The 26,851-nt window shown below is 42.5% G+C and overlaps 1 protein-coding gene across 6 annotated transcripts in view; it reads left to right on the top strand.

The window, feature by feature from the left end:
• Ppn (proteoglycan-like sulfated glycoprotein papilin) overlaps positions 1-26,851 on the top strand; it is a 133,845-nt gene that overhangs the window by 95,915 nt on the left and 11,079 nt on the right. For 4 of the 6 annotated variants that reach the window (XM_076433874.1, XM_076433876.1, XM_076433873.1 and 1 more), the window contains exons 3-28: positions 2,012-2,199; positions 5,371-5,431; positions 14,353-14,435; positions 14,973-15,123; positions 15,299-15,422; positions 16,079-16,159; positions 16,280-16,452; positions 16,745-16,880; positions 17,465-17,808; positions 18,296-18,475; positions 18,707-18,880; positions 19,338-19,520; positions 19,796-19,937; positions 20,156-20,280; positions 20,606-20,659; positions 20,741-21,047; positions 21,132-21,311; positions 21,391-22,206; positions 22,299-22,644; positions 22,743-22,867; positions 22,952-23,161; positions 23,272-23,670; positions 23,797-24,153; positions 24,350-24,526; positions 24,662-24,841; positions 25,695-25,874. In XM_076433874.1, coding sequence (XP_076289989.1) covers positions 2,012-2,199; positions 5,371-5,431; positions 14,353-14,435; positions 14,973-15,123; positions 15,299-15,422; positions 16,079-16,159; positions 16,280-16,452; positions 16,745-16,880; positions 17,465-17,808; positions 18,296-18,475; positions 18,707-18,880; positions 19,338-19,520; positions 19,796-19,937; positions 20,156-20,280; positions 20,606-20,659; positions 20,741-21,047; positions 21,132-21,311; positions 21,391-22,206; positions 22,299-22,644; positions 22,743-22,867; positions 22,952-23,161; positions 23,272-23,670; positions 23,797-24,153; positions 24,350-24,526; positions 24,662-24,841; positions 25,695-25,874 — 5,476 coding nt within the window. Of the gene's footprint in view, positions 1-2,011; positions 2,200-5,370; positions 5,432-14,352; positions 14,436-14,972; positions 15,124-15,298; positions 15,423-16,078; positions 16,160-16,279; positions 16,453-16,744; positions 16,881-17,464; positions 17,809-18,295; positions 18,476-18,706; positions 18,881-19,337; positions 19,521-19,795; positions 19,938-20,155; positions 20,281-20,605; positions 20,660-20,740; positions 21,048-21,131; positions 21,312-21,390; positions 22,207-22,298; positions 22,645-22,742; positions 22,868-22,951; positions 23,162-23,271; positions 23,671-23,796; positions 24,154-24,349; positions 24,527-24,661; positions 24,842-25,694; positions 25,875-26,605; positions 26,777-26,851 lie in introns of all 6 variants that reach the window. The other 2 variants (XM_076433875.1, XM_076433877.1) reach the window with 2 other exon arrangements.

Genomic DNA, 26,851 nt, shown 5'->3' with positions numbered 1-26,851 from the left:
GAATGATCTAGAAACGATCTAGGCGGCTCTTGTACACGTGTAGACATTTCATTTTCATTCACCGTCGAGTTGATTGCACAAGGGATAATTAGGCAGCTCGTCCCGGAAAATCTGGCAAAGGGAACAATGTTACAACAGGGAAGTGAATTATTTATTTAGCGACCGGGACACAGGCGTGAAGCGTCACGACGCGCGACGGAATTAATGAGAGTTGATTTACTTGATTGAAGCAGCAGGAGTGGTAGACTTTAAAAGGATCCTGCTGTCAAGCTCGAAGATACATAGCACGCAACGAGATTTACTCAAAGACGGCTGGTGCATTAAGTAACTCACCGAGGAATCTCGTTTCAAGATCCCATCAAAGTTGGAACGCAAGAGACATGATTTAATACGTCTCGCGAGCCGACGCTGTAACTTGTTAATCTGATGAGTTACGCGAGGCATAATCAATAAGAACGCCATAAATCTTTCTTCGCTAAATGCCCGTGAAGATGCCACGAAAAAAAACACCCACCTGGCGTAGTCCATTTCTCATTTATCGCCTTTTACTGCTAGAACGCTTAACGTTACCGATTATGGTAATAATCGCTTCACCGAGGATCGTCGAGTATAGTTCAATTCATTTTTGTTGCAGCTAATGGAATCGGTTTCCTGTCAATCATGTTTCTCCGTGATCTTAAGACATAGAACCTGAATTTCGCATAAAGATTCGCAGATTAGTGATTACTTCCCTGATTGTTTCCTCGATAAGTTATTGTGAACGGAGGGTTCATCCCCGAGAATTTAATAAACCCCGGTGAAAAACGAAACAGGTCCCGGATCCTCATTTATCACGGCTGTTTATCGGCTATACACATTGATCCGCGAAACTCTCGGAATTGTCCGGGTTCCCGGTTAACTTAACCCTTCGCGGAACAAGTTTCGAGAGCCGGCTGCCGACAACTTCACCAACTCCCTTCAAAGACCAATAATCTGGGCCAAGTGGATACTCGTGGCAAGTTCTGTGACAATGCCGAAGCGCTCCCCCGTATCCGCCGATTGCAGTTTAAACCGAAAACATTTTCGATCTTCCAATTCCGAGCGATTTCGGTTTGGTCGGCGTGGAAACGATAGCGATCAACCGGCTAGAACAGGCTCGGCAAAACCGTATCGGCAATTGGGTGGGGAAGCCTCGATGGTGGAAAGAGTGTGCCGGATAATTTTATTTGGAAACCAACCCCTCTTGCACTTTACAACCGACCGCTGCGAACTGCTTTGGAGCCCGGCCAAAAGGTACCATTCAAATGTTGCATAGATTCCGCCTTTAGAATGGGAGCGAATTTTCCTTGGATCGTGGAATCGTCGCTCCATTTCGGGTATTAATATCTCGATCTTTCCTTCTCCGGTAATCTAGGGGGATTATGCTCCTTTGGTTCACCGAGAAGTTTTCGTCGTGGAAAATGCGTTTTTAATGGACACGTGGGGATTTCGATGGGAGTTAGGGTGTGGGATTTGCAGATGCGAGAATGAGGATTCTGGGATTTATGGACGCAAGATGGGGACTCCCAGAATCCATAGAGCCAAGCTAGAGGATCCAGAATTTCACCATGTGAGACAACGAGATTCCCTTCTAAAGTACGATTTTCAATCAACGACCGAAAGTATTAATTAAAATATTCTGTGGAACGTTTAATCTACGATGCAACCATAAGCTTGAAAATATCCTCTCCCCAGGCGATAAGGTAATTCACGTTTTCACCCCCTCGTCTCGACCGCAGTTCATCACTGCTAAAAGCCTGTACCTTATCGAGCTTCTCTGATAAGGGGATCACGCCTACGCTCTTCCGAACGAAGATCACCCACGGTACCCTTTACAGACTACCTCTAGGTAGGCTGTAGATAAACAAGAGACCACTTACCGTGAAATCTTTCGCGTTCCCACGGCAGATATTCTTCCTGTAGCATCTAGTTTCATCGAGACTGTTGATGGCAGACTTGTTATGAATCGTTCCTTTTGCTTTTCTGTTCGCAGCATCATATAAAATTAAGGCACGAGAGACACCGGCGACAACATGGCGAAAGCTACCTGCACAGTAGCTCCGTTCTAGACACGGATGAACCAGAAAGAGGAACCTGGGGACCTTGGTCGTCACCCAGCTCATGCTCCAGATCCTGTGGAGGCGGTGTCTCGCATCAGACTAGACAGTGTCTCGACGTAGAGTGAGTTCATTATCAAATCCACTATATTCTACCCTCGAGAAGCCTTTTAACGATTCATCAGATTATCCTGCAGCTCGCGTTGCCGTAGGGGATGTTGATTAATGGAAACTAATCAGGACACTGGGAAATCCTCTTCGGCTTAAAATTTTCCAGAGAGTATTTAGGATTCTTCCTTGTTTGCTCTTCGTAAAATTAATTTGTAAAAATGTGTAAATGATATCTCAAAGAGGATATCTAACTGATACGGTCCTAGAGAATGTCTGTAGTTTGTACAGTTAGTGATTCGGTGAATTTGATGGTTTGAAATTGTTTGCAACTGTTGTGAAATTGTTAATTTAATCACGAGTGTTTTCGGACGTTGGCAGACAGGTGTCGTGTTAATATTAATTACAAAAAGAACGAAGAGAGAGAGAGAGGTGGTGGCTGGTAATAAGAAATTTGAAATTCCACCAACGTACTAAACGCTCCGAGGCCCGGCTAATGGAAAATTAATTTTTTACCCCGTCATTTCCTGCGGAGATGGGTTTCCTTAAATTCAATTCTCGTCCGGGTGAAGTTTCTACGCTTCGGGGCCTCCTCACCAGAATTTTTGACGCACCAAAACTTCCGGCGAGATCGCGGTAAATCCTTCTTATCTCCTGGCTGAGGTCAAGATTGAGCTTGACTACCCATTGCGCTTTCTGTCGTGGATCCTTATCTCGCTGAATTTTCGCGTGATTCGATCATTAGTCTCGCGGGATTGTTCAATCCCCAAATCTGCCACGGGGAACTTTCATTTATTTGATTCATTGTACATGAACTCAATAAGATTTTAATTTTCTCTTGTACATATTACGTATAAAATGTACTTTGCACTTCGCTAAAAATGTACACATAATGTGCAATATCGATCCATAATCGAAGAGCTCCTTTCACAAGTAAAAGTCAGGAAAAGGAAAATCGCAGGATCGAACGTGAAAATCAGATTCCGTGAAACCGAGAGTGAACCTGTTGGTAATAACACGTTCAAGAGATTCTAGAAAGCGGGCTAATCGCTATGGTAGGGCATTTAATGCAGGGAATAATTTCGTGTTATCGGATAGATCGTGTCATAGGTCAGACACGCTCCATCGCATAGGATGCTGTGGTCGATCGTGCCGAGTTTATAGCTCTTTTCAATTTACGATATCCAGGCGCAGCATCAGCGAGTGGCTTATCGAAATTAATTCCCCGAGTGCGCCATTAGATTAATATCTTGACATAACGATGGCTAACCCGACGCTAATGCGACAGGTGTAGTTTGCAGTTTTTGGAATATTGAATCCATGAATTATCACCGCCAAACAGAGTTGGGCATTAATCGATTAAAATTTTAATCAAGATTCATTGATTAATGTGTACGATTAAAAAAGGTAATCATTGAAAAATCGACGATTGACTCAACCGATTGATGAAGTTAATCGTCAATCGTTGATTAAAAAGAAATCATCGAAAAAAAACATAAAAGCACGCAAACAGAGTTTGTATTTTAGACCAAACGACAATACACCTAAACTCAGAAATTTCAGCAGTTAATCATTAATCAATTATCCGATTTACGATTACAATTGTATCGGAATGTAATCGTTAATCGCAATTAACGACTAAACTAGGAGATTAATTGTAAATTGCGTTTATAACGATTGAAGTAAAAATTTATTCGTGAATAGTTGATTAAATTTTTGCCCAACTCTGCCGCCAAATGACTCTCAGATGAAAAATACTTTTTGAAAATATGCTGTCTGCCAGGAACATTTTACTCTGATTAACCACTATTTGTATTTTTCATATAATATTCGTTCGTAAATGTTGGACATTCAAGCTAATTATAATATTTTGCACAGCATGTATTGTAGCTGTAATTTACTTTATGGTCGAACACAATCGCATTATAAAATCCATAGAGACAGTTAAAAATGAGGTCTGATAACAATGAAATAACGCATACATGATACCAGTTGTAAAAATGTTAACTTCATTCTTTTTTCATTAATTTTCTGAATAAAAGATTCAGCATTCAAAATGTGGGAATGAATGCTAAAAGTCCGACATTTTTATGCTCTGTACACAGGTCTAAAGTCACCATTACCCTCTCTTCTTGTGTAAAGTATTACCATCGTGGTAATAAAATAACTTTTCCGATCTGCCACACGTCACGCGCGAAGAATAAATTAATTTGGGAACGAGTGGTCGACATGAACGTGAAAAAAATAAAATGTGTGGGTGTTTGTCCGTGTTTTAAGAGCGGATTACAGCGATCCGTTACATTCCCAGCGATAGATATCCGCATGAAAATTTCAGCGGGACGTGCGCGATCCTGGCAAACGTAATTTCTCCGAAAGCGCCGCGAATTATTGAGAAGTGGATCCACGCTTTTTCCCCTGGATTTTTCGTTCGCCACGTGGGAGGAGACATGGTTCACGGCGACGAAAAAACTCGTCGCTCCACTTTTCCTTCGAGTTTTCATCGGAAGAAGCTCGTTAACGAGGAAACGGTGGCCGGATGCGCGATTTAACGGAGTGTGAATTCCTGATTAGAGATACCGACCGCGTTTCGATGCAAAATCGACGGGATGGCGTCGTAATCGAGATTAGAATCGAACTGCGAACGCGATTTCGTGAAACAGAGAACGCTTCGGTTCTTCCACGCCGATGAAAATGTCCTGGAAAAAGGAAACGTGTTGGAAAAGCCAGAAATAAGCTTGACACTTTATTTAAGACTGATTTGTTCCTCAGCTAAAAATTACAATCATTTTCTGTTTAGGGAAACTATAAAGTAAATAACTTTCTTCTAATCGCTTAAAGTATGACGTCATAAATCAATTTTATTCCATCATATCAATTAGCCTGAGGATTTTATGCATTTATGAAAAAAGTTAATCGATGTGATTAAGAGCATTTGGAAAAATCAGTTGTTGGATAATATTTGTCATTTTATCGTGGACGTTTTATTTAATGGTCTTTTTAAGCAACCAGTAGAAAATGGCATGACTGTTCCCGAACCTCTCGCAGCGATCTCGTTGAAATATTATTATTCTGCAGGAGGTACCGTACCCTCGGATGCTGTAGGACTTTGTTTCTTATTGTTCCTCTGACCTTACAACGCTTTGGAGGAACCCAGTTCAGTCGTTATAAAAACGTCTTATTGTTGCAGCGACAATGGCTACAACAAGTGCACGGGAGCAACCAGGCGATTCTTCTCCTGCAACGTCCAGGTGAGTATTGTTTACGACATCTGAGACGGTAATAAACGTTATTATAATGAAGCGGAAAAGGAACGATGGACCTTTGTTCATTCGGTTAATTTCTAAACGGTCTTATTGCCGCATAATATTAAAAATTTCGTATTATCAGGGATTTCATGAAACACATGAACAAGCGAATAATTTTATGCGCACGTATCGAATTACCATAACTTATTATAACGCACTGAATCAGGGAGATTGACCGTTCATTGATTCTATTAATTTCCAAACAATTTTATTGTTTCACTTCGTGGAAATCTTTGCATTATCTGGAACGGCGTGAATCAAACGTCTACTAGAATCTGATTAATCATTGCGTAACTGTGGGTGATTTATGCGATTTGCTTTAATAGATCGAACAGCTTGACAGTCTATCAAGGGACGTCGAGGCATCGGCGCATGACACGGGCTTCAATTATACTGATCTGCATGCGATCGCGAATCAATGAATCGAATCTGATAGTTCTATTACCTCTACTACCGTCTCGTGTATTAACATATTTAGAACTTATTCTTGTTGTGGAGTTGCACAATTGCAACTACAATATTACTTGTATAACATAATCGATAAATGATACACGATAGCAAATACAATATTTAAATTATTACATTATTAGTATCAAATTACAAATTTTTCTACAAGTTCACATTTTTGAAAAACAATTAGTAAAACCAGGAATTAAATTGGAACCTGTTGCTCTGATAAATGTGTCAACTATGTTCGCTATAATCCTGGATCCGCAACCATAATCGAAGAAAGCATTGCTCCCGGTTAAAGAGAAAAGGCATGTCGAACCGCTGACATGAATTTACGTTTCCTCGTCCCTAACCTTTAAATATATCGGTCAATTCGCCGAGCAACAGCAGCGGTTCGATGGTCTTTAATAAAATGATTTATATCATTATTTAATTCGGTTCGTTAAATGTCAGCCGCAGCCACGTTGAACCCTGAACCGTGAGAGCTCCAAGCGTGAGCATTGTTGTTCACGTGTGGCCCAGTGAACAACAGAGTCTCTCTTTCTCTCTCTCTCTCTCTCTCTCTCTCGTCTCTTTATCTGCTCTTCTTCTTTCTTTATCGTTTCGTTCGCCTCTCCATTTTAACGTGGATCGATCGAACACCGAGTCTTAACGCCCTGGTACTCGGCACACGTGCCAAGACCCGTCAAACTTTCATTTAAAACTACTTAATCAACGGGACGCTACGCTGTTAGGCTTGCTTCTTTTCTATCGGACTCAGGTGATCTTGACAAATTGTTCGGATGATCGATTAATCCGTTCGATTGCTTCGGTCGCTTCGACTGAAACGATCTTTCGATTCGTGCAAACGACGTTCTAAAATGAAGTATATTAACCCTAGCACTCCTATGGGATATACTATATACATGTTGAACTAAATTATGCATTAAAGGACAGCATAATTGATTTTCAAAATATAACAACAATGATTAGAAAAATCAGAGAATTTCTCGTACGATATTCATAAAAATTTCGAATCTCTTCGAACAAGATTCGAGTATACTTGCAAGTATTCCTTCCATTTACCAAAGTATTTGTACATAAAAGGTTCGAATCTACCTGGCATAGGGTTCGAGTATACTTAGGAGTTCTATTTCTATTCTTCGAAGTGCTTATAGAGAGTTCGAATTCAATCGATCAAAGTTCGAACCTGTTTGCGAGGTACTCTTGATCAAATCCCTACTTCCCAGCCTCTTAAATAATTTTTTCGAAAACCCGGCATGCTTTCGAGTAAAAAGCGCTTCGTCGAATGATCCTGGTATCACAGTTTTCAATTTTTTCGAGCATCGAATGACACGGAGCGGCAATTTCACTTCTCGTTTCTTTTTTCCTCTGACAGATGGACCACGATTATCGGTAATTTTCTTCTCGTTCTTCATCCGGACGGTGGTCCGGACTGCGTCGCGATAATTTAACATTTAACCGAAACGATTCACCGGAAGAATGATTCGATGGCGTCGACCACACGTCGATGATAATTTTATGGCCGCTACGTGACCCTGGGAAATACATTTTGACCGAGAGAGCGTTCTCGATCTTATATGAAGAAATAGCGAGGGTCTAGGAATTGACGATGGTTCCGGAAGAGCTTGCACGCCGATGCGACGTGTGGTCCAGGTCGAATGTTCGTGACTCGGGGAAATGAAATTAAAGCCGTGGGGTCAGAGGCTCGATTGATAGATGCTGGTCCTCGTGAGAGTTGATTGGACGCCGCCTTCGATTGCGGTTCGCCTGTATGAAATCATCGGGAACTGCGTGCATCGGAGAAATTAGGTTTTCATACCGCAAAGTGGCACGACACCCTCGCACATTCTGACAGGATACATGGGGGTTAATCGCGAATTACTTCTGGCACACACACGTACTCAGAAATTGGTCCAGGAGACTGGACTTGCACTGCACTCTATATATTTCTTCAAATAGAAGAGCCTCTTACAAACACGATTCTAAACGATTGTTTACAAAGGCTGCAGAAAAAGAAGGTCTCTCGAAATTGGACAATTACGTTCTGCACTAATCGTATTTTCGTAGCAGAAAACCCAGGCAACGATAACGATTGCCTCGTGTATCTAATGTTTCGAGTTTTAAAGGACTTCGTTGGTTTCTGAGACTTACGACTTCGATGACCGTAACTCTGTGTACAGGACGTCTAAAAAATGATCACACAGGCACAGAAAAATATTTTTCAATTCGTTCATTATTTCGCATTTCGTCTGGTCTGTTTAAATGATGTCTTTATAGGTGTGCAGATTTGGAAAACTGAAAAGTTAAAGACATTGCACAGTGATTTTTGAGAGTTTCAACGTTTGCCGGGCCATTTTTGTGGAATCCTCTTTTGAGCGAACCTGTACAGATCGGCGGGTTTACGACTGCCGGCTCGAGATCCCGCGGTTTTAACTTCGCCGATGTCCCGAAGGAGCAGGCCGCGAGTATCCTCGAGCCAGGATTTAGTGGACGTCCCGGGAGGCGATCTTTACAGCCGTTGTAAACTTTTAATCCCGCGTTGTATTTCAGCGAGGGTCAACGCGTCGATCAGCCGACAGGACAAGGAATATCATCGCGAGAGCCCTGTTAGGCTTATACGTGTATAGTACCTGGACACACACACGCGATTTTACGGCGTCCCGGTGACCTCGTAAACTCCATCCGCCTCGAACACAACGCCGGGCACAGTTCCAGGAACCGGTTGCTTGTCACCGACCATTTAACCCTTTGTTTCTCGCGATTATTAATTGACAATTCCGTTTTATATTCGGTTGGACGGTACGTTGGCCCGAACGTGTCACCGACAGAACGCGTCCGAAACAGCTCGTTCGGGAGAGCATGAATATAATTGACAAAAAATATTCACACAAAAAGCTCAACATCATTGTAATAACTGCGCTGGGCTGAACTTTCACTCAGGAGACCAAAAATTTTCGAATTTTCGGAATTTCTGATTCCTCGCATTACAAAATTCAAGTTTTATCATTTTTTCTCAGTGAAAGTTTAATCCCGCGGTGTATTATGTGGTATTTTCATAAAAATCGGCAATCTAATAACAACTTTGAAAATCCCTTCGAAAGACGAATGAAAATACATAAAGAGAAATGTTGGGATTTTCCTCGGGAGGCCAGGTAAATGGAAAGTACCACAATATCTAATAATATCAGGACCCGCTCTAGGGGCGAGCAACCCGAACATTTGTCTGGGGCGCCAAAATTTAGGGGTGCCATTTTGGCTGTAAGTGTGAGAAAAATATTGATGTGTTAAATACCCAATTAAGAGAAAATTTGCTTTTATTAAAATAAATGCTTTTATTCAAATATAAATAAAATAATCTGATTTTACCTTTTTATTTAAGAAATATATATATTTAAGGGGCGGCGATTTGTCTTTTGTCCGGGGCGACATAACCACTAGAGCGGGCGCTGATAATATATGTATAACTATGTATACGTTTAATGAATAAAAGGAGACTGCCAGCCGCGCACATGCTTACACTTCAGCGATCGAGAACAGTAGTGGCCGGCGATCACGCGGCAGCGGTCAACGCGTTGCAAGACAAATGACTATCTCACGCAGTTCAAGCGACACTTTAAAGTCTTACGAATAAAACTTGATTACCTGCAGTGTTCGAACGATTTCATGAAAATGAATACATATCTATTTGATTAACTTAATTATTCGACGATTTTCGAACAGCGACGCTATCCAGACGTATGAAGAAGAGTCTGACCGAACGGACAACAGATAGTTAATACGACTTACCATTTATACGAAAAGTTTCGCGCCCAGGTGGACGTTGATAGGGACGTTGTGTCTCGGAAGGGCCACCGAAAATCCCGACCGGCTTAGAAAGGACCTTTAATGATCCCAGAACGCGACAATATGGCCTGGCCGTGTGATACTGTTGTAGCAGTGCACTGTCGGAGATGCTAAAATTTATGAACGGCCGGCCGTTATGCGGCCTCGACTCGCGAAGTATTAACTTTGTTAAAGCGACGTGCTAAATGAAACGAGCCGCAGGTTGCGTCGTTGCCATAGACCGGCCCTTGGCCTGTAGATATTAATTGTTCGCCGATGTGTTCCGCAGGGATAATCAACTGCAAATTTGTCCGAGAATTTTCCGAGTTTTCGATAAATTCTGCAACAAGGTTTAATCGAGCAGCAATGAACCTGGTTCAAAGAATTGAATGAATTAATAAGAACAATCCATTCACACGGAAATGGGAGAAGCACAACTAAAATGTAATTTAAAATTCACTGTGTTTGACAAAGCAACAATTGCCCGGCCACAATAACGTTTTCTTTTGGGTGCTCGACGGTTTCAGCAACAATATAAAAATGTCCTTTATGGTATGAGAGATTGAACGGGTTGAACGACCGTGTCCCGAGCCACTTTAGAATCAAACGGGGCGATCCGTTTCAGAGAGGGGTGAGAAGAGGGGTTGCAGCGCGCTTGCTGCAAAAATTGCTCGCAACGCGGCTCATTGTTCTCGCCCCCTTTGTCTCGAGATTTCGTAATTAGTAACAATGCCCGCCGGCTAAACAGCGATTATCGAACGGTGGAAACTCTCCCCGAGGGGGCTTCGGTTTACCGGCCGGATGAAACTCTCGAGTAGCCGGAAGCGGGCTGCTGCGACGGATAAACGGGGGTTGCGGAAGACGGGTTTCTTTAACGAGCGCGAACCGTTAATTACGAGTCACCGTAATTGCGAGTCACTCGCCTCTCTTCGTATTTCCAAGAGCCGGTCATTGATTCCCGACCCTTTTTCTTTTTTGTTTAGGTTTTCTCTCTCGCTGACTTCTCACCCCCATAATCTACCTCCACTCTTTCGATCTCTGAATGTCACTCGGGAGGGTTGTCGACTTCGAATAGCACTACTTTTTCGAGATCCAAACGAAAATGGAAACTCGCTGCACGGGGAAATTTGTTTCACCTATGTACACATATGCCAGCTCGATATTCCAGGATCTTTTTGTTCGCTGTATCGCACCCTTGCGATGAAAATTAATGGATTTATTAAAAGGGTATTAAGATAATTTCATTGCGTAGTTACCTGGTGGCATTTGTGTCGTTTTTCACGTTCCAGTCAATTCTATTGTTTTAGAAATAGTTTCTCGCCGTTTCTGAGAACGTAGTTTTTTCAGTTGTGCCACTTTTGTCGCGACGGTGTGTGTTATGTGTACTTCCAATACCGAAGTTTTGAAAAATGCATCAGTACGCGTAGCACCCCGAAAAATTTTAAAAACGAGGACACCTCAATAAATTTTTCCACCCTCGAACGCTTCAGAATCGCAGTCCACAGGAGCAATGGATCGTGGCTGCGGCAGCTACGGTTATCTGGTGACCCCGAAACGATTCGCCTCGTAAACCATCGATTTGAATAAGTGTCAAGGTCAATCGCGGTGGTTCGCAACCCGGTAGAAAAGCGTACCGCGCCATAAATCACCGTTCCGCGATTCCCCGGCCAACATTCCTCATCCCCGACGTCGTTTCGGGATCACGTTCGATTTTTTTCCTCTTTTACGGTCACCGAACAGCAACCCTCTCAATCCCTCATTCCCCAATTTCGCCCCCATTCCCTCCACTGACCAGCTACCACAGCCAGCGTCCCCGCGAAGAAATCTTACGTCATAAATCGTCGCGTATCCTCGTGCGTAGTACTCGGTCCCGCTGGGGCGTCTTTTCTTCCTTTTTAGGACTCTGCTCGATTTATCGACATTATACCTGCGAGCCACAAGCCCCACTATACCCCCTTTTACCTCCTGTAGCCCCCTATGGCCCGCCAAATCATTGCGTTCCTCATTCGATGGTGGGATTTCCTATTATGCTTCGAGATGTTTATTGTGGACGATTATGCAAGGTCTACAGTGGCTCTGGAAAGTGGTAGATTATCGAATTTGCAATTTTTGAACAATTGGTGATATTTAAACTATTGTAAATTCATCACAAAAAACCGTGCATCGATTGAAAAAAAATTCCCAATGTTTCTAGAGACGCTTTAATTAATTAATAATAACCCCTTGTCTTACAATATCGTGTCGGACTCGTGATGAAGATTCTGAACAGATTCTGATAAAAATATATGTTAGTAATTTCCATCAAACGGAAATAAAATTTTATTTGGGTTCTGTTAATGTACAGCTATTGGAGAACGTATAGGCATACAATAGATATAAATTTTCTCCTTTTTTAGGAAATTATGATCTACAAAAAAGTTCTAATCACTGAAACCGTAAAATAGGTCATAGAGCAAGGAGTTAAACGAACAGAATATACACAAAAGTATCTTATCTAGTGATTGATTGATAAATTAATCACAAAAAATAGTGGATGGATTAAAAGAAAAATTTCCCAATGTTTCTAGAGACGTTTCAATTAATTCATAAGAACTCCGCAAAATATTCTTTGGATTTAAACGAACAGAACACAAAAGTATCTTACCTAGTGATTGATTGATGATTTTTGAAAGTGAATGGTACGATCTTATAGAGTCCCACTGGCCCAGTTGCGATACGGCCAACCCAATTTCTATGGGAATGGATCAGGTTAGGGGAGCAAGGTTGGCAACACGCTCTGCCCATCGCCATTTGCACTCGGGATCATACGATAGGGGATGAATCCACCGACCGTGTGATATCATCGTTGCTATTGGAATGGTGTTTGCTTGTTTGGCTCGCGGATCGATCGCAGGGAGAAATTGTGTTCGTGTTTGCCTCGGACAATGACAGGGGGGTAGGCAGGTTTGATTAATTGATCGTGGAGGATGCCTTTTATTATTCAGGGCTCGTCGCTCGGGTTTGTTAACCCTTTTCAGACCACGTTCTTTCCACGGATTCGGATTCGAATTTGTTTGATAGGGATGCTTCGCTTTCGGGTCGTGGGATGCGTTCACAATGGCCTCTATTGTTATTGTCCTGCTCGGGAAACAGGCAGGAACATGTTTGTAGAAGTGTATACTACACGAAGTTAAAAAAAAAACAATGTATTTTAGTCGATATATTCTAAAGAACAGGTTTTAAAGCACATCGGACTCTTGCGACAAAAGTGACACAAGTCAAAAACCTGATTTTTGAGTTATTACCATTAATGAATTCTGCAAATGTTATTTCATAAGTCATCAAACAGGCGGTATTTGTGTCGTCCAGAGTAGGGCAATAATCAACTAATATTTAAAAATGACTAATAGTCTTTTTGAATGTTATTCATAGCAAAATACTCAAAATCAAATACTAATCAAAAAGTTTTTACTAACTATTAATTAGTTATCACTAACTAATAAAAAAGTTTTAACTGACGACTATTTTGCTATGACTAACATTCAAAAAGACTATTAGTCATTTTTAAATATTAGTTGATTATTGCCCTACTACGTTCAACAACAAAAAACCAACTCAAAATATATCAGTTCTGTGTGGGTCAGATACAAATAAAAAAATTGTAAGGTTAAAATTTTAAAAATGACATTATTATTGTTTAATTGTTTACACGACATTCCATTATGTTAGAAGCAGTTTTCCGCTGTTTCTGACAACCGTAGCTTTCTGACTTGTGTCACTTTTGTCGCAAGGGTGCGACATCTACTAAAGAACGTGTTTTAAGGAACGTGCTTCAAGGAACCTGCTTTAAGGAGCATATTTCAAGGAGCATGCTTTAAGGAACATGTTTGGCAATCGTACGGGGTGCAGGATAGGGACAGAAAGTATTTGCGGCCTCGTATGGTGAGGTAGGACGGAGCTCAAAGCTCTAAAATGCGACTGTTCGAGTTCCCTCGAAAAACTGGAGCATGGGGGTTGACGATAATTACTGGGTCGCGAGCAAACTCTCCGCGGGAACAGAAAAAAGCTCGATGCGAAAGCACTTGAGAAAGCTTGCGGTCGCGGTTACAAGTGGCCCGTGTCGTGCGTTCGCGTGTTTTTCTTTTGCGCAGCCGGCTCTTGTCCGCGCGAATGCATTCGACCCCTCTACCTGCTCCTTTGCGAGTCGGAAATAAATTGTGGCCACGGGGAGGGTCCTTCCTTCATGAAGAAATACGTGCTCCACGGTGATATAGACGCAAATTGAAAAATGCGTCTCGTCCCGCCAAGATGTAAGGCTCGAGGGTGCTTTTGCCCTCCGGGAACAACCGTACGCTTTCTCACAATTTATAAATAGAGCTCCAATTTCATTTATTCTGCGCAAAATATTTCATTACGCTCTCTACCTATAAAAATTCGAAACGAAATGCTCGGTTCACTTTCTGGAAAAATAAACATGAAATCCGAGTACCGTTTTCTTTGATCTTTTCGTACATAGCTTATAAATAAAACTGGAATCAAATTTCTATTACACAAAAAATTTTGAAATAAGAACGAAACCTAAGTGCCGTTATTTTTGTGTCTTTATTCAGGAATGTCCCGAAGGTTCAAAAGATTTCCGTACAGAACAGTGTGCGGAATTCAACAGCGTTCCCTTCGAAGGAGTCAACTACGAGTGAGTATCGAAATCAATTATCCAATCTGTAATATTAATCAAGAATTCTTCAAACGTTAATCTTTTACGAAAGTATACCCCAAGAAATCTAGTATAAGACTAGTATAACAAAGCAGTTTGGTCTATTCTAATCACACAATGTCTAATAAGTAGTCGAAGTTAGATTATCCTGACCCCACCAACAATGTTTTCATCGACACCAAGTTTTCTCGACGGTATTTTCATTACACGCAGTAGAGGTCTAGACATTGTCGGCGAAACTCAGTGTCGACGAAAACATCGTCGGTGAAGCCCGGGTGATCAGGTGAAGATAAGTTTACCAAGAAAGAACAAAGAATTCCAGGGGAGTGTAACCTCGCAAAAAGTCTCTGGAAAAAAAAGACAAAAAATCCAGACTCCTTTAAGCGGTTGCATAAAACGTTCCCCATCAAATTGAACGCGAAAAAAAAAGAAAAGAAATCGATTCTTTGAGGCACCAGCCAGGAACAAATGACCGAACTCACCGGATCGATTCGCGTGAAATCGTTTTGCCCGCAGTTGGATCCCTTACACCGGCGGTCCGAACAAGTGCGAATTGAATTGCATGCCGCGGGGCGAGCGTTTCTTCTACAGGCACAAGCTGTCGGTGATCGACGGGACGCCTTGCGAGCCCGAGAAGAACGACGTCTGCGTCGAAGGCAAATGCGTGGTAAGTTTAACGATCCCGCGATTCATCGTGCGTTAAAGATCCGTTGTTGTCCATTTTGTCGGCGTGGTAATTACGACTGCAATGCACCACGCCATACTGCACAGAGAGAAAGAGAGAGAGAGAGAGATCGCGATATCGATCGCACGCACAAACGGTAATTTACTTTGATCGCTAGCACGTCGGATGCGACATGATGCTGGGAAGCAACGTGCAGGAAGACGCTTGCAGAGAATGCGGCGGTGACGGATCCGATTGTAACACTGTCTCTGGACTATTCGACAGCGATGATCTACAAGTCGGTGAGTTTCCCCGTCTCTCGTGTGCATACAATTTCTTAACACCCTTTGTGTCTACACGAGACCTTACACAACTGAAAAAAATTACCAATACTGTGTGCACAAGACCAAAGTAAAAACTTTTATGGCGATTGCACACCTGTTTCTTTTGTTGAATAGCGTTTCACCTCAGAGCGTGACGGATTAGGCTCATTCATTGCCGTCAATTATGTACGCGGTACGCCTGAAGAAGTTTTCACTTTAAAAAAAAATGCAGAAAAATTTCATTACATTAATAATGACAGGAGCATTAACTTATTACATTAGGATTAACTTATTACTAGACTGCGGATCTTTATGCAAAATAAAAAATCTTTCCATTGACTGCAGGACTCAGGAGCCAAATAAAAATTGTATTCTTCTTTTAATTATCCAATTGAGGTGAAACTAAGACATTGTTGCCCTTAAATATTTTTAACATGTCCACAGCTTTAAATTGCATGTTCCCATTTTTGTCATAAATGCATAAAATCCGCGGTCTACTTATTACATAGGAGCATTAACGATTGAATAACACAATTTAGAGAATAATATTGAAATGATGTTGCTCACTGTGCTTCAAATTGATTTTCTGATTTTCATTGTGCATTCAACTGATCGATGGTACGACTATTCTTTAGGGTACATCGACATCCTGGTGATCCCGAGGGGAGCGACGAACATAGAGGTGAAGGAGATCCAGTCGTCGAACAATTACTTAGGTCAGTGAATTTGTACGATGCGCGGAGATACCTCTGGCTCGCTCTTGCCCCCGGTGCTATTGAATTAGAAACTAATAGACCGGCCGGCTGCTAACGCTTTAACCCGTTTTATTCTCGCAGCCGTTAGAAACACGACGGGCCACTATTATCTGAACGGAAACTGGAGGATAGACTTCCCACGAAGCCTGAAATTCGCTGGAACCATATTCCATTATTCGAGAGACCCGCAAGGATTCTCGGCACCCGACACCATTACCGCCTTGGGGCCGACGAATGAACCAATTTACGTGGTGGTAAGTGCCCCCAGGCCTCTCTCACCTATCAAACATCGAACCAGGCTCTGCAAAAAATCCCTTTCGCCAATCCGAGAATAAACGATTCTTGTTTCGCGAGAAAATATTCCGACAATTTTGTTGCGAACAGTTTTGGACGTGTTCTAATCCTTCTGTACTTCGAAGAAATGGCTGTGTAAACACCATAAGGAAATGATTTTATTACTGATGCTTCTTTGCACTGAATTTTACCAATGAAATGTCGAATGAAACTGCGAAAAACACCGAAGAAAGTAATCTACCTTTTCCGCAGCTACTGTATCAAGACCATAATGTCGGAGTGAACTACGAGTACAGTATGCCAAAGAAATTCTCCCAGCAAACAGACGCAGACAGCTACACCTGGATAGCCGATGAGTTTTCAAGCTGCAGCGCGACTTGTGGCAGAGGTATTGTTCCCGAAATTCATTCCATGACGAGACATCCCAGCAGTCTGTGCGATTAATGATCGCTGACCGGTCTCTCTCTGCATTTTGAGCCAGCGATTCGAAATTTGATGGGATAATTCCCGAAACGGATGTTTTGGATACGCTAACTATTATTAATTAATTCGCTTCCCGTCCGATAGGGCTAGCCATTTCGCAAATATTACATGTTCGATTAGCGAGTTAACTATGCACTTATTAAATTTCCAGTCCCTTTGACCTCGTTCGGAAGCGTTTGTGATTCCCTCATGAATATGATGATGTTGTTACCGAACAATTAATGCGTCAAATTATTTTCTGCAGCTTCGAATGCATTTAAACCTGGGATGATCGAAATGCTGGGTACTGGGGGATAGGACATTGATTTTTCATTTAATGTTGCAGTCATTGTATTTATGCAAAAATATTTGTGTAGATACTTTAAATATTGACAAACATTAAAATAAATTTTCAAGCTGATGTGTCCAATCGTCCTGCTTTAAAAATTTTTGAAAAATCACAGAAATTGTTTCACCATTTGATAATTTGATGGTGTTTTTTTGACGCAGGTTATCAGTCAAGAAGAGTAGCCTGTGTGAGAAGAAGGGACAGCCGGCCAGTGGATGATAGCCTCTGCGATCCACAGATGGAACCAGCTGACACAGTGTCCTGTAACCCGGACCCCTGTCCACCTGTGTGGGTGGAGGGCGAATGGGGTCCATGCAGCAAGCACTGCGGGGAAGGAGGTGAGCAGACCCGAGAGATCAAATGCGAGCAGGTCATCGCCGGTGAAATACCATCGGTGGTGGACGATAGCCAGTGTCTGGAGAAGGTGGGACCAAAAGGGCCAACCAGCCAGGAGTGTAACAAAGATCTACAGTGCCCTCAATTCCACACTGGACCATGGAAACCGGTATGATCTCGATCATTGCAATCCAATACTTGGCAATCAGTCCATACAACCTTGCACAAACCCAATAATTTCCTCCCTGTGTCACATAAAATCCTATTTAACTGTCTTCCAAGAGAATTTTAGTACCAAATACAGTCCAGGGATCTATATAATTCATAGAAGTAAAAGAATTTGCTTTCACAGATTCTGAATAATCAATTCTCAGACGATACCCTGTTAAGTAGTTCATGGAAATAAAAGTCCTTTATCAGTACTGCATAATTAAGTCTAAAAAGAAATCCTGTCTTCTACGGGACTTGAAATAAAATTCAGAGACAAATAATTCATTGAAATGAGAGCATCTGGCTCCGATCGATAATTAATTAATTATAGGACGGTATCCTGTCTCTCCTCGATTGCCATTAAATAAAATATAGTAGTGCAATATTGAAATGAAATGATTTGGCTAGAATTTTGCTAAGATAATGAATGATACATTTTTTGCCAGTGCGATCGTCTATGCGGGCCAGGCAAGGAAACAAGAAAAGTGACATGCTACAAGAAAGAAAATGGCAAGATCCAAGTGTTGGAGGACCAAGAATGCGAAGGCGAGGTTCCAGAGCGTGAGAAGCCCTGCGAATTGAGACCTTGCGATGGCCTCGACTGGGTCACGTCGGATTGGAGTGGTGTAAGTCTGCCCTTTTCCCTCTGAAGTGAAAATGACACCCAAATTCCCATTATCCCTTCGTTATTTTAGAATCCATCCCCCCAAGAGCCAGTAGCTTGGCGCCTCTTCTTTTCCTCCAAGTAATATCAAGCGTTACCTTGACATAGATTTAAATGAGAAAGCGTCAGATTCTTCTAACTTGTAACTTGTGTTCCTACGTAATCATCGTTCGGTTCTGTTCACTTTTGACAGTGCGATGACAAATGCGGACTGACTCAAGAGACGAGAACCGCTCACTGCGCCACGCAAGACGGCACCGTTTATCCGGATGACAAGTGCGAGCCTGAGAAGAAGCCAGAATTGAGCCGGGAATGCGAGGGAAAGAAGGATTGCGAGTTCCTCTGGTTTGGATCTCAGTGGAGCGACGTAAGTGGAACGGCAAATTTATTTTGACTCGACGGAATTAAGTCGATCCGGATTCCGAGAACGGCTTCTGCACCTCTCAGATTAAATAGATCGAACCTCTGCGCACAATCACTATTCTCGCGTACAAAAAATATTATCTTACCCTTCAAACGTGAGAAATTCGACCACAAATTTTCTAAATTGATATTTCTATCCGTCTCGTTCTAGAAAATTGTCAAATATCACCACAATTTTCTAACGTCAGGGGATCTTTCAATTTCAAAAAATTCTATTTTCGTTCAGGGTCAATATTTCTATAATACATGCAAAAAATGTCTTATATTCTTGACAGAATTAAAGTCTGTCATAATTTAAAAAATTCCGAAAGTACAGCTGCTTACACAATAGACCATCAAAGACTACAACGATCCGAAAAAAATCGTGCTACTTGATTTTAATGGAGTATCATTGCTTGCAGTGTTCAGCGAAATGCGGTTCGGGCGTGCAGACTCGCAAGGTGTTCTGCGGCACGTTCGACGGAGACACGGTGAAGAAGGTGTCGGAGGAGAAGTGCGACGCGAGCAAGAAGTTCAACGACACAGAAGTTTGCACCGTCGAGGAGGATTGCAAAGGCGAATGGTTCGCCGGGCCATGGAGCGAGGTAACGTATCCGGAGGGTGCCCGAGGACCTCTAGCATTCAGGTTGTTTCGCGGAAAAGATACTCGGGGATCGTTAGCCATCAATTCTCCTAGAGAGTCGCGCAGCTAGCGGGCCGAGAAGGCATTCGTATCCGCGAGAAATCCGCGGCGTGTTCCCTCTCGGTCGGTCAAGAAATTCAATATCTTCGACGGCTTTGCGCCGAGAGAAAGAGAGGAGACCCCGGCAAGAGACGTCCGCCTCAAATTTCTTCCATTAATCACCTTACCGTGTTACAGTGTTCGAAACCATGCGGCGGCGGCAGCATGAACCGCGCGGTGATTTGCATGAGGGACAACATGACGGTACCCACGAAACAGTGTGACATGAACACGATCATTTTCGCGACCGAGGATTGCAACAAGCAACCGTGCGAAGATGGTATGAGCTTATTCCTCGATCACCAGATGCTGGCTTTCGTTCAGAAATTGATCTTTCATTCAGAAACATTTAATTCTTGGTCGAAACAAGCGATTTTATCACTCGAACATTTTTAACTTGATTATCGATGTTTCAACCTTATTTTTATCTGGGATCGTTTCTGAGATAGCCTCCGAGCTGACAATTTTTAGGAGTATTTCATTCAATTATGTCTTCAGACGAGGTGATACCAGTTTCTCCGGAGACCATCAAAGATCTGGCCGACAAAGACGAAGACGAGGACGAATGCGAAGTGTACGAAGACGAAGACTTCGTAACAGTTTCCTCCAGCCTTGCATCCGGCGTGAGTGAAATTCAGTTTCAGCTAATTGAATCTCTGGAAACCGTCTCGCTTCGCGTCACTGATCGCCTCTTGCTGTGATATTTCGACTTATTTTCAAGTAAATGACGTTAGGTACCGTTACAGGTCCCGAAACATCGAAATTTTTTCGAGATTGGTCCACGAAAATGTAAACTTGGAGAAAAGGCTCTTCGAGTTCCTATTTCATTAAATAAACAGCTCCGATCGTGTGCGATGTTTATATTTTATTTGTATAAATAACAACACTTTGTTATAAAATATATATAAAATACTACACAATGTTATCAATGGACTTTTCTGTGTGCAGGATGATAAATCGAGTAAGCCAGATGCCACGCTGTCAACAAGCGACATGGACGATGTGGGCATAATTAAAATACCTACAATATTGATAATTGTATGCTACATGTAATTTTTGTCAATGCAATTCGTCTGTGTGCAGGAAGAAACAACGAGCAAATCGGACGACATGCTCACAAAGAGTAGCATGGACGATGTAATGCTCGGCGACGATGCTGGTTTTACCGTTGCCAGAGGTGACATATCGCCAGGCGAAACCGGAAGTGGTGAAGGAAGCGGCACAGATTTCACTGACATCCTCGCAGGTGCATACACCCCTGAATTTGGGTCTACCTTCGAAGGCAGTGGAACAGAAATTACAACAGACGAGACTGGTGACTTCACCACGGTCTCGGGCGAAACTGAAGTCACTGATGAGACTGCGACTGAAGAAAGCACTGTATCTGGTGGTAAGTTAGCGAATATGCTAAGTAAAATTTTTAAGAACTAATTTTGCAGTATATGACGCAATTACAACCTTGTTTGTTCCGAAGCAACTGAAGAAACTGGTGCAACAGGTGCATCGACACCGGAAACCAGCGACGGCACATCGGAAATGCCAGGCACCACCGAATCTTCAGAAACAGATGCAACTCCAGCCTCTGGAGAAACCACAGAACCAGGTCCGACCACTTCTGCATCCGAAACTGGAAGCCCTGTTACAGGAGCAACTGGTAAATGGACAATCAAAAATTTAAGCGGGCGTTTTCTAAAAAAATGCACATATCTCAATTTATTTTAATTATTTAATAGAAGACACCACAGACGATTTACCCAGCGGATTCGAACACGAGCCAAAAGGGGTAACGAGCGAACCTGAGACCACAGAATCAGGTGCCACCGAGGGAACCACAGAATCTGGTCCCACCGAATCGACAGTGTCAACAGAATCCCCTGAGACTACTGAGTCTGGTCCAACAACGGAGTCTGGAGCCACTGAAGCCACCGAAAGCACTGAATCTGGTGCTACAACCGAAAGCACCGAGTCTGCGATGACTGAGACCACTGAATCCGGTCAGACCACTGAATCTGGACAGACTACAGAATCTGGAATGTCTACTGAATCTGGCCAAACAACTGAATCTGGCCAAACAACTGAATCTGGCCAAACAACTGAATCTGGTCAAACAACTGAATCTGGTCAAACAACTGAATCTGGTCAAACAACTGAATCTGGTCAAACAACTGAATCTGGTCAAACAACTGAATCTGGCCAGACTACAGAATCTGGTCAGACTACAGAATCCGGAATGACCACTGAGTCTGGAACGACTGAGACCACTGAGTCTGGTCAAACCACTGAGTCTGGTCAAACCACTGAATCTGGTGAAACTACTGAATCTGGACAGACTACGGAATCCGGAATTACTACTGAGTCCGGAATGACCACCGAGTCTGCTGAGTCGACGACAGAAGAATCTACAGTGTCTGGTGAGACCACAGAGTCCGGAGAAACCACAGAATCCGGTGGTACCACTGAATCTGGTGAAACTACTCCGACTGATGTTACTGAGTCCACCGTTTCCGGTTTGACGCCGTCTACCGAAGATGAGGAAGGTGTTACACCTGGTAAGTGTTTGGAGAACACCTGGGGAGTATTTTTCAGATGTTTCTTTGAGTGTTCCATCGTTCAGGAGTATTCACTTTCATTTCTTCTTCAGTATCCGAACTCTGGACAACATTAATGCCGGACGTGACAACCCGCAAGCAACGTGTCTGCAAAGTGCCCAAGAAGAAAGCTTGCAAGACGAAACCATTCGGTTGCTGTTATGATGGAATCACGGCAGCTAAAGGTCCCTTTGGCCAGGGTTGTCCAACTCCGAAGACGTGTAATGATACCAAATATGGCTGCTGCCCTGATGGTGTTTCTGCAGCTACTGGGTCAGATAACAGAGGATGCCCTGAGTCGCATTGCTCCGAGACCTTGTTCGGTTGTTGTCCCGATGGAGTCACTGCTTCTGAAGGAAACGATTTCGAGGGCTGCAAGAAGCCTTGCAACCAGACCGAGTGAGTACACTGATTGGAACTTTGTTGTTACTCTATCTTGTAAATGTAGATGGAATGTAATTGTAAAATATTTTTCTCTTCATATTAAAATATTGCAGATTTGGATGTTGTCCTGACAAAGAGACACCAGCAAGCGGCAAAGACAATATGGGATGTTGCAACGTCACCACGTTCGGATGCTGTCCTGATGGAATCAAACCAGCTTCTGGACCAGATGAGGAAGGTACGGAAATAATTGTTATCAAATATTTTATCTATTAAAATGCCTTACTAGCTATGAAGATCTATATTGTTTTATTAATTACAGGTTGCAAAGAAGAAGTTATCTCGGTCACTCCTGTCACGGATGTCTATGACGTCTCCACTACCGTGGAAGATTGCGCGAACACCACTTACGGTTGCTGTCCTGACGGCGTCAGTGCTGCAACTGGCAGTAACTTCGAAGGATGCGGCGTTATCAATACTGAAAACTGCACTGCTTCGTACTTCGGATGCTGTCCTGACAGTCGTGCTCCAGGTATGTATCCAGAACATTTATTAAAACTTGTGAACATTTATTTATTTCACTTAACTCCTTGCTTTGCTACCCTTTGGAATAAGAGTAATGTTTAAATGTGGATGTCGCAGCTCTGGGACCGAGTAATTATGGCTGCCGCATGCCATGCGAGAATACCACTTATGGTTGCTGCGAGGACAACACTACCCCCGCTCACGGACCCCAAAGAGAGGGTTGCTGCCTGTCAACGCAGTACAAGTGCTGTCCTGATAATATTTTGCCTGCACGTGGACCAAACTTTTATGGTTGCGGATGTCAGTACACTAGATTTGGTTGTTGCCCGGATAATTCTACTGCAGCACGAGGTCCACAGAATGAAGGGTGCGGCTGCAAATACACACCTAACGGATGTTGCCCTAATCGATTCACACCTGCCACTGGACCGAACTACGAGGGCTGTCAGTGCTATACTTATCAGTTCGGGTGCTGTCCTGATGGCGTCACTATTGCCAAAGGACCTCGCTTACAAGGTATAATTGTTTTAAAATTATTAAACCAGTCCTTACATGTTTAAAAAATTTTTTTGTGAAAGGGTTCAGTATTGCGGATAAGGAATTCATTATTTCTAAATAAATTGAATTTCATTTTCTGCGAAGGTTGTGGATGCGAGAACACAGAGCATAAATGTTGTTCCGACGGAAAGACACCAGCGAAGGGACCGAACTTTGCAGGATGCAGTTGCGATGCATCGAAGTATGACTGCTGCCCCGACGGAGTTGAAGAAGCTCAAGGTGAGAACTTCGAGGGCTGTCTCACGGTACCATCGACACCTGGAGCTGCCTGTGTATTGGATAAAGACAGAGGTTCCTGCAGAGACTTCACCGTCAATTGGTACTTCAATACGGAGTACGGTGGTTGCTCGAGATTCTGGTACGGAGGCTGCGATGGTAATGAGAATCGATTCAAGACTCAGGAGGAGTGCAAGGAAGTGTGCGTTCAGCCTAAAGGAAAAGGTAAATTGTCTTAATATTTTATTTTGCGAGCTACTATTTGTTAGCACTGCCTGATTACTCTGTTACTGAAAGTATTAAAGTGTTTATAGACTCCCTTCAGACCCCAGATAGGAACAATTTCAATTTAGTTTCTGGCTCTGCAATGTATTTTTGGTGAATATAGAATTTTTCATGAAATTTTGCAACAATGTTATAGATGCTTGCTACCTGCCGAAGATCCCAGGACCTTGCGAAGGCTACTTCCCCACGTGGTACTATGATTCTGGCAGGAAACAGTGCGGTCAGTTCGTTTATGGAGGTTGTCTTGGAAATGCGAACAAGTTCAAGTCTAGAGAAGAGTGTGAGGAGCTTTGTGTTGTTCCTACTGACCTGGGTAAGTCATAATTAAATCCCCTAATTAATTTTCACTTTGGATACAAATATTGATGCTCTGGATCGAAGTGTACTTTAGTACTGACTTTCAAGAATGAATTGAATATCAGGAAGTTAATCGATTGGTTTATCAAAGATCCCTGCGAGCAACCAAAGGAAGTAGGTCCCTGCCAAGGCAACTTCACCAGATGGTTCTTCAACGCCGACTCTCAAACTTGCGAGACGTACAAATATGGCGGCTGCAAAGGAAACGACAACAATTTCGCAACGGAAATTGCCTGCCATCAGCAATGTCTGCAACCGAAAGGAAGAAAAGGTAGGGGTCTCTTGAAAATATTCTTATCAATCCTTCATAGTGCGATGCTCGTTTCTTTTTGCCTGAATCCTTGGTCCCATAGATTTGACCATTAGTCACGGGACAATTTTGATATGACAAATTTTATTTGTTGGATTTTTACAAAGAAAAACTGTCTTATTACACAGATCAAGTAGATACATTAGACCAATCCGTCGCGTGATTATTCGTGGATAAATGCGGAGCGCCATTGATGGTGTTCATGGAGGATTAAATAACTTATGGGAAACATTATCATCTAACACTTCGTGACAGGAAACATAGTATCAATAATACATAGAATTAGTTGCGTTAGTTTCGCTCTAAAATTTAAATGCTGCCGATAATAATTTAACAATTATTTCTTGGATAAGATGAACAGGGTAAATTGAGTTCATGGTTCATGGGAATAGCTGCTATAATAATCGAGGGTAGAAATGAGGGGTTCGTATAGGTTCTCAGTAGCAAGGGGTGCTTTCAGAAGGAGAAACGAAAATAATTTTTAATATAATCTCTTTATCCTTAACTGTAATTTTTGTTTCCAAAAATCAATTTCTGAAATTGCAAAAGTCTTTAAAATTGACAGGATCAACAATGCTATTATTACCAAGATACTTCATTCTAAAGCACCCGTTTGCCTAAAACTCACCAATAAATTCAATCGGAAATCATCGACCAACAAACGAGTCTTTCATAAGCGATAAACTGCAACTAACAAAAACCCACAAGCCATTTTAAAAAATTTATCAAAACCTGCGATGCTTGTTTTGAACCCGAGACAAGAGTAATGCAAAAACGGATGAAAAATTTGGTAACGCATAAAACGTATTTGCAGTCAAACTGACAGAGGTGTGCGTCCTGGAGAAAGACCCCGGACCATGTCCGGGCTCGGTGTTGCGCTGGTATTATGATGCCGAGCGTCAGACGTGTAACCAATTTGTTTATGGGGGTTGCAAAGGCAACGGGAATAGATTCCGTACACGAGCTGCCTGCGAGCAGCGCTGCCCCGTAACAGGTATCGGAAACAGAATCAGCGAATTGCAAATCGATGGAAAGTGATTGAATTTCAAAGTGTACGAGCTTCTCCGCTTCGCGAATAACTCAGATCCGAAACAGTCTCTCTAGGTGGTGGCTAAGTCGTTCACGGTGGTGGTACATACGTCTTATGTCGCTGCGCACACGCCTAATCAAAAGCACCCCACGTTATCTTTTAACTAGATGTTGTTCTTCTGTAGCACTTCAAATGGCACACGTTGTTGCACTCCGCGCGCACTCCACGGTTTTTGTAACACACCAACACGATCACTTTACAAATCACGCTGACGCACTTGTTAGTTACCTGATGATATTAGTCACCTGTTAATTAAAGTTTGCATACGATGTTGTTTACACTACTACTTTGGAAGAAATTCTTGCTCAACCAAATTTTTATGAATCAGTTCATAAAAATTGGACTCATCAGAATGGATCCACCAAAATGGCTCCACTATTCGAATAAAAATCAGCGCAAATGTTCCAATTAAATAATCCAGTACAAGTAGGATGCAATAGTTTATCGCTTTTATTTCCAGGAGTAGAGAATAATATTATAATTATAAGAACATTCTCGATGCCCCAACGATTCGCTGTTCGCGTTCCCATGAAATTCACGAACAGACTGGAAAATTCTTATAAGGAAGAACAGCGAATGGTTGAAACTCGAAAACAGCTAACTCCGCATGACACATAAATTAATGCAATTAACAGATAGTTGCTTGCTGCCCCGCGCGGAAGGGAACTGCGGTGAGAAGCAACCTCGTTGGTTCTTTGATCAGTCGGAGAACCAGTGCATGCCATTCTATTATACCGGTTGCGGTGGAAATAAAAATAATTTCGAATCTAGGGACGCATGCGAGTTCGATTGCCCGCCTAAGACCGGTAAGACTATGAACACCAACAGGAATATTTCTCTCTTGCACTGTACCTATGCGAAACAAACACGGCCTAAATTTC

Source organism: Lasioglossum baleicum, chromosome 11, assembly GCF_051020765.1.
Source record: "Lasioglossum baleicum chromosome 11, iyLasBale1, whole genome shotgun sequence".
Classification (NCBI taxonomy): Eukaryota; Metazoa; Arthropoda; class Insecta; order Hymenoptera; family Halictidae; genus Lasioglossum; species Lasioglossum baleicum.
Note: the sequence above shows the minus strand (reverse complement) of the source record. Positions and strands in the feature narration are given on the sequence as shown.